General features: G+C 42.9%; 2 protein-coding genes across 2 annotated transcripts; both read left to right on the plus strand.

Moving 5' to 3' along the window:
• Positions 1–250: 250 nt before the first annotated feature.
• LOC127087886 (uncharacterized) lies at positions 251–1,582 on the plus strand. Its single transcript, XM_051028807.1, has one exon. The coding sequence runs from the start codon at positions 251–253 to the stop codon at positions 1,580–1,582; it is 1,332 nt and encodes a 443-aa protein (XP_050884764.1).
• Positions 1,583–3,173: 1,591 nt separating this feature from the next.
• Positions 3,174–4,823, plus strand: LOC127087896 (uncharacterized). Its single transcript, XM_051028817.1, has one exon. It carries the CDS (start codon positions 3,174–3,176, stop codon positions 4,821–4,823), a length of 1,650 nt encoding a protein of 549 aa, XP_050884774.1.
• Positions 4,824–8,033: the final 3,210 nt, after the last annotated feature.

Here is an 8,033-nt window from a genome sequence, read left to right on the forward strand (position 1 = left end):
CCGAGTCAATTGGGAAATTGATAATATCCGAAAGATGGACTGATGACTTTGGGAACCGATTTAGAACCCTTGTTCTGCAGGTACAATTAACCCTATAGTACATACCTCTGTGGGATGGGTAGACCTTGACTTCCGCTCATATACCTTTAACCTAGGACTTTGTGTGTTTATGTGCATTACATCCATAAAACATCATATCGCATCACATCTCATGGAATTCAAACTTTATTTATGAACATCACAGGCTACCATGGATTACAATAAGAGAAACACCTTGAAATATTCTTTTAAGAATTTTAAGTTGGATGACCTAAGGAAGCTAGGAGCCTTGGTTGAAGATCAAGAGAGGTTCAAGGACAAATACGGAAGGCTTTTATCCTTATTGAGAATCCAAGTGAAGGATGGGCTTCTTTCTACGTTACTACAGTTCTATGATCCGGATTACCATTGTTTCACGTTCCCAGATTATCAGCTATTACCTACCTTAGAAGAGTACTCTCAGTTGGTGGGGTTACCTATTTTGGATAAGTCTCCGTTCCCTTTCTTAGAGAAGGACCCTAAAGAGGAAGACATTGCTAAAGCCATATGCTTAAAGGTGTCCGACATCAAAGGCAATATGATCGCCAAAGGCGGAACTGTAGGGTTACCTACGCATTTCTTAATCAAGAAAGCCCAATATTATGCCGATCATTTAAGCATGCCTACCTTTGAGACAATCCTTGCTTTGCTTATTTATGGAATGCTACTCTTCCTAAGTTTTGAAGGATTCGTTGACATTAACGCCATCAAAATATTCATGAAGAATAATCTAGTACCAACGTTATTGGGTAACACTTATCATTCCATACATCTCCGGAATTTTCATGGTGGAGGAATGATCACCTGTTGTGTGCCTTTATTATACAAGTGGTTTATTTCGCACTTGCCCAAGTCTTTTTTGAGTCTTGACAAGGGATTTTGGTCACCAAGGGTCATGGCACTGACACACTCGGACATCGTTTGGTATAATCGTGTGTATGATGGAATACTAATTATTGACAGCTGTGGAGACTTTGCCAATGTACCTTTACTTGGTTTTAATGGAGGAATCAGCTACAATCCAGTCCTAGCTCGCCGACAGTTAGGGTATCCCTTGAAAGAACCGCCTAAAAGTGTTCATGTGGAGAAAATCTTCTTTAAGGGTGACAAAGAACTTCAAGATCAGATTGTATTTGCTTGGCGTCATTTGCACAAGAAGGGCAAAGAAAGTCTAGGAAAGCCAAATTGTGTGTCTATGGAACCTTATCTTCGTTGGGTCCGGGAAAGAGCCATCAAGCTGAAGATGCCTTATCCTCGCCAAGATCCTTTACCTCCGAGAAGAGAACTTGTTTTAGTATTCATGTCCGAAGCTGAAAAGTTGGAGATCGCTTTGAAGAGAGCACAACATGAGGCAGAAACGTGGAAAGATAAATATCAGGTTCTCGTCAGTGAGAATGAAGAGCTACAAAGGCAGCTGCAGGTGAAGAATGAAGAAGTGCTTTCCTACAAAAAGAGCAAAATCTACGAGGATTTATTTTTCTCCGACTCTCCGCCTACTCGTTGAAGTCGTGGACTATGCTTCCTTAGGGCTTTCGTAGCTTTTATTTAGCTATTTTCTTGTTAAGATTTTTTAAGAATATTTATTTGTAATCCATTTTTAAATCAATAAATAAAATCCCAGTGGTATTCCGCGATATTCGTAAATGCTTGAATTCCATGAAATCTTTCATTCGCATTTTGCATCACATTTTGCATTTCATGTGTCTCCCGGTTGTCTCGTACTCGGTTCTCTCATCAATAGTTTCGTCACCCTGAATCGATACAACACTAGAGCTCAAGCTCGAAGAAGGATGGAAGAGCACGCTCAAGAGATGGATCACGTTAACAACGAGCTAGCAGACCTTCGAGGGAATGTAGGAACAATTATGGAATTACTCCAGGTTATCAATGCAAAGATGGATACTCAGCCTACTGTGGTTTCTGAGATCAACACTACCGCTGCCGTAGATCCTCTGGTTGTTTCAGTTGAGAACCGGTTTCCTTATGGTCTTTCGTAGAGTTTCATACATCCGCCTGTTGTTACGTCAGTTCAACAAACTATGCCGGTTGCACAAAGTGGTCAACAAGCCATGCCCGTTATATAGAACGTTCAACAGACTATGCCTTTGGTTCCCGAGCCTCCAAAGGCGACCCCTACCTTCACACAAGCTAATGTCCATACTTGTGTGCAGCCTTATCTTAATGAGCCTGTTTATGAAATTCAGGATGATAATGATGAAGGGTACCAGCCGCGTGATAGGCTCCGTGAGGAGGTTGTTACTATTGATAAAAGATTAAGAAAGATGGAAGGAGACCAGGTCTTTGGTGCTGCTGCTAGAGACATCTGTTTGGATTCCGGTTTAGTTATTCCGCCAAAGTTCAAGACTCCGAACTTTGACTGCTATGAAGGGACTACATGACCGAAAAGCCATTTGATAATGTACTACCGTAGGATGGCTGCCCACGTGGAAAATGACAAGTTGATGATCCACTGTTTTCAAGACAGTCTGAAAGGTGCCTCGTCAAAGTGGTATTTAACATTGGGCCAATCTAGCATCAAGTCTTTTCAAGATTTGTCTGATGCTTTCATTAAGCACTATAAGTACAACATGGACTTGGCTCCTGACAGGAGACAACTTTTGAGTATGATGCAGAAAAATTCTGAAACCTTTAAGGAATACGCCCAACGATGGAGGGAAATTGCTTCCCAGGTTGAACCTCCATTGACTGATAATGAATTAGCTGATTGGTTTGTTGACACCGTTCGTCCTGAGCTCTATGAAAGGATGGTGGGTAGTGTAACCACGAATTTCGCTGATATTGTTGTTGTTGGAGTAAAGGTTGAATTAGCTATGAAGAGTGGAAGGATGTCCAGTGGTTCTAGCAGTATGAGTTCGAAGGACCAAGCTAAGAAGACTACCGTCAATCCTTAGAGAAAGAAGGAAGGAGAGACTCCTGTTGTGTCTTCAGATAGGAGAAGGAATAGGCAGTATCAATATTCGTCACAGTATGCCCAACCACAGGGATACCCGGTTCAGTACGCACCACCGCCATACGTGGCTGCTGTTGCACCATCTTTTAACCAACAAGCTCCACAAGCGCCCGTTTATCAGCCCATGCCACAGGTTCCTGGTTATCCGCCTCCGGTTTATCCTCCTCCGAATTATCAACAAGCATCCAACGCTCAGGCGAGTCAACAACCAAGGAACCAGGCACCTCGCCAGAATGCTCCAAGGAGACTATACAAGAGTTGTCCACCGATTCCGATGACGTTCACCGAGTTGTATCCTTACTTAGTCCAACGCGGTTTGGTCACTACTCGAGCTTTGGGACCACCTCCGAATCCTTTGCCAGCCAATTACAACGCCGCCGCTCATTGTTTATTTCATGAGGGTACGCCAGGTCATGATTTGGAGAACAGTTATGCTTTGAAAAACCTTGTGAGGGATCTGATGGAAAGGAAAATCTTATCTTTCAACGATCCATCGCCCAATGTTAAGACAAACCCTTTGCCTACGCATGGGGCTGCTGTTAATGCCGTTAATGACTTGTCCGATGAGAATCTTATCCTTGATGTATCCCAGATCAAGACACCTCTTAAGATGTTCCACTCGAAGTTGTTTGAAGCCGGTCTGGTATCTGTGTCTCACATCCGTTGTGCAAGGTGTAAGGATTGTGATAAAGGTTGTGTTATGGTTCAGAAAGATGTTCAGAAATTGATTGACGACGGCTTCGTGCGAGTAGGTAACAAGGTGAAGAAGGCAGAAGTTGCTGCAGTTGAACCTATCTTCGATTTGCCCGAACCAAGAGGCAGGGTGCCGGTGTTTAACATGACAGGGACAATTTCTGCCATACCGGTATTCAGTATACCACAACCTGTTACTCCTAGGCCATTGATCATCCAAAAGCCGAGTCCGTTTCCATTCAGTGATCCCAAAGTTGTACCTTGGAAGTATGACGTAACTGCGATTGACAAAGGATCTGGAAATGTCATCCCAAGAGAAAAGATGAAGGTCGAAGCTAAAGAGGTAACCAACATAGCTGGGGCAAGCAGGATGACCCGCAGTGGTCGTGTCTATACACCCCGGTTTGATGAAGTTCCATCTAAAGAGCCAACCACCAATACGGTCGTGCCTGCTAAAGATAAAAGTAAGGAAGTTGTTACTAATGATGAGGATGCTGAGTTCTTAAGGATAATCAGGAAAAGTGATTATAAGGTTGTTGACCAGCTGCACCAGACTCCTTCGAAGATCTCCGTTCTGTCTCTGTTATTGAATTCACCCGCGCATAGAGCTGCTCTGCAGAAAGTCTTAACCCAGGCTCATGTCGCTCAGGACATAACGACCGGTCAGTTCGATCATGTAATTGCTAACATTACCGCCTGTAACACTCTCAGCTTCAGCAACGAGGAGTTACCGAAAGAGGGTCCGAATCATAACCGTGCCTTGCACATATCAGTGAAGTGTGAGGAGGATAGTTTGGCAAGAGTGCTCGTGGATACTGGTTCTTCTTTGAATGTCTTACCTAAGAGAGTTCTCTCTAAGTTGGCTTACAAAGAAACTGTGGTGAAGCCTACCTCCTTAGTTGTTAAAGCTTTTGATGGTTCGCGTAGATCAGTAATGGGAGAAGTTGAGCTTCCAATTCTAGTTGGTCCTCATGTGTTCAATATTACTTTCCAGGTCATGGATATCAACCCTAACTATAGTTGTTTGCTTGGAAGACCTTGGATCCATGCCGCTGGGGCAGTGACGTCTACCCTGCACTAGAAGATGAAGTTTGTGGTTGATGATAAGCTGGTGATTATTCATGGTGAGGAAGATTTGATGGTTAGTAACTTGTCATCGTTTCGGTATATTGAGGCTGATGAAGACGCTTTGGAAACTTCTTTTCAAGCTCTTGAGATCGCTAATGCTGTTTTAGTGGAGGTTGAGGAGACTGTAGAAGGCCAGAGTAATCCATCGTTTGCATCGTTGAAGAGTACCAGATCAACAATTGACAGGGGAATTCCTGAAGGTTGGAGGGAGGTAATCAACGTCAAGATGAAGACTAATCGCCACGGGTTGGGTTACAGACCAACTCATGAGAAAGCTGCTACCTATGCCGAAGGACGTCCAAAGATTTTCCAAGAAGTGTTTATCAGCGGAGGTTTTCAAGTTAATGCCATCAGCGATGGTGATGAAGATGACGATTTAAGCAACCTGGTGTTCAAGAGTAGTGCAGCATTGAGCAACTGGGAGGCTATAGAGATTCCTGTTATTTTTCCAGTGTCAAAGTAATTTAATTTTTCATTTGTGTTTTCAAATCCATAGCTCTGCCCAAGGCTATTGGATCGCTTTGTAGGGCCACCTTTCATTTCAAACAATTATTAATAAATGCATTTTGTTCTGTTCCAAGTTGTTCCACTGATTTTTTTTTTTCACCTTTAAAAATGAAATTGGCAATCTTTTCAAAAACAAACTAAAATACATTTTCACTTCTCTCATTTTCATTAAACATTTAATAAAATAAGCCTTTCAACATGTAGTGACATTACAAACCTTGTTGAATCCAATGACGATATTGTCTCTCCTTATTGGGATTCACCCATTTATCAAGCTGAAGATGAGGGTGAGGAAGATTCTGAAGTACCCACCGAACTGACAAAGTTGGTCGAGTACGAGTACACGGAACTTCAACCATATAAGGAGCAGGTAGATTTGGTTAATCTTGGCACAGACGAAGACAGGAAAGAGGTCAAGGTTGGTACAATACTTGGGGCTGAGATCAAGCAGGGGTTGATAAAGATTTTGAAGGAATATGTTGATGTGTTCGCATGGTCGTATCAAGATATGCCCGGGTTGGACCCAGATATTGTTGTCCACAAATTACCACTTAAGCCAGATTGTCCGCCTATCAAGCAGAAACTTCGAAGAACCAGACCTGATATGTCTTTGAAGGTTCGAGATGAGGTTAAAAAGCAGTTGGATGCAGGTTTCCTTGCAGTTGCAAAGTATCCTGATTGGGTTGCCAATATTGTCCCAGTACCCAAGAAAGACGGTAAGGTCAGAATGTGTGTAGATTACAGAGATCTGAACAAAGCCAGTCCGAAAGATGATTTCCCTCTACCACATATTGATACACTTGTCGACAATACAACTAGTTTTGCAGTTTTCTCATTTATGGATGGTTTCTCCGGTTATAATCAGATCAAGATGGATCCAGCCGACCTAGAAAAGACTACATTTATTACCTCTTGGGGGACCTTCTGCTACAAAGTTATGTCTTTCGGTTTGAAGAACGCAGGGGCAACCTATCAGCGGGCCATGACTGCCCTCTTCCATGACATGATGCACAAAGAAATTGAAGTTTATGTAGATGATATGATCGCCAAATCTCGAAACGAAGAGGACCATTTGGATCATTTGATAAAGTTATTTGAACGACTCAGAAAGTACCAGTTGAAGCTGAATCCTGCTAAGTGTACCTTTGGTATTCGATCTGGAAAACTACTTGGTTTTATTGTCAGTCAGCGAGGAATTGAAGTAGACCCTGATAAAGTCCGAGCCATTCGAGACATGCCAGCTCCGCAGACTAAAACACAAGTCAGATGTTTTCTGGGGCGTTTAAACTATATTTCCAGGTTTATCTCTAATTTGACTGCTACTTGTGAACCGATCTTCAAGTTGCTATGCAAGGGGCAGACAGTTGATTGGAATCCCGATTGTCAGCGAGCGTTTGAAAAGATCAAGGATTATTTGCAAGAGCCTCCTATCTTGATTCCTCCTGTTCATGGAAGACCATTGTTCATGTACCTTACCGTTCTTGAGAAGTCTATGGGTTGCGTACTTGGGCAACATGATGAGACAGGAAGGAAGGAACATGCCATATACTATCTAAGCAAGAAGTTCACTGATTGTGAAAACAGATATTCACCCTTGGAGAAGACTTGTTGTGCGCTAGCATGGGCAGCCAGACGTCTCCGGCAGTACATGATTTGTCATACCACATTATTGATTTCGAAGATGGATCCAATAAAGTACATTTTCGAAAAGCCGGCTCAGACGGGGAGGCTTACCCGTTGGCACATGTTGCTATCGGAATATGACATCCAGTACATACCGCAGAAAGCTATCAAAGGAAGTATTTTATCAGATTATCTAGCAGATCAGCCAGTAGAAGATTATGAGCCTCTCAAGTTCGACTTTCCTGATGAAGACATCCTATTGATAAAGAGAGATTGTGAAGAGCCAGGTCCTGAGAAAGGTCCGGAACCGGGTCTCTGGTGGAGGGTGATGTTTGATGGTTCTTCAAATTACAGTGGGCATGGTATAGGCGCAGTTCTGATGAATCCGAAAGGTGGTTTCACCCCTTTTACAGCAAGGTTAGACTTTGAATGTACAAACAATGTCGCAGAGTATGAAGCATGAATTCTTGGCCTTGAAGCAGCTATCGACCTCCGAATCAAACTTCTCAAGGTAAGTGGAGATTCAGCCTTGGTTATTTATCAAGTAAAGGGTAAATGGGAGACGAAGCATGAGAATTTAATCCCTTATAGAGCCTACATCATCGAGTTGATTAAGTATTTTGGCGAGATCAAGTTCGAACATGTTCCGAGATCTGAGAATCATGTGGCTGATGCTTTAGCCATGTTAGCATCCATGTGGAAGGCCAGATTGGTCAATGAAGCACCTCTCATTCGAATTGAACGCAAGACCGAGCCCGCGTAGTATCAGGTGGTCGAAGAAAATGAGGTGGATGAAAAGCCCTGGTTTCATGATATTAAGAATTATGTGCTCAAACAGGAGTATCCCGATGGTGCTTCCGGTCTTGACAAGAAGACGTTGAGAAGACTGGCATCCCGTTTCTTCATCAGCAATGGTGTGTTATACAAAAGAAGTTACGACATGGTTTTGCTCAGATGTGTTGACAAGCATGAAGCAGGCATGTTACTTCAGGAGATTCATGAGGGAACCTTCAGGACTCACGCCAATGGTTAT

Source organism: Lathyrus oleraceus, chromosome 1 (genome assembly GCF_024323335.1).
Source record: "Lathyrus oleraceus cultivar Zhongwan6 chromosome 1, CAAS_Psat_ZW6_1.0, whole genome shotgun sequence".
NCBI classification, from domain to species: Eukaryota; Viridiplantae; Streptophyta; class Magnoliopsida; order Fabales; family Fabaceae; genus Lathyrus; species Lathyrus oleraceus.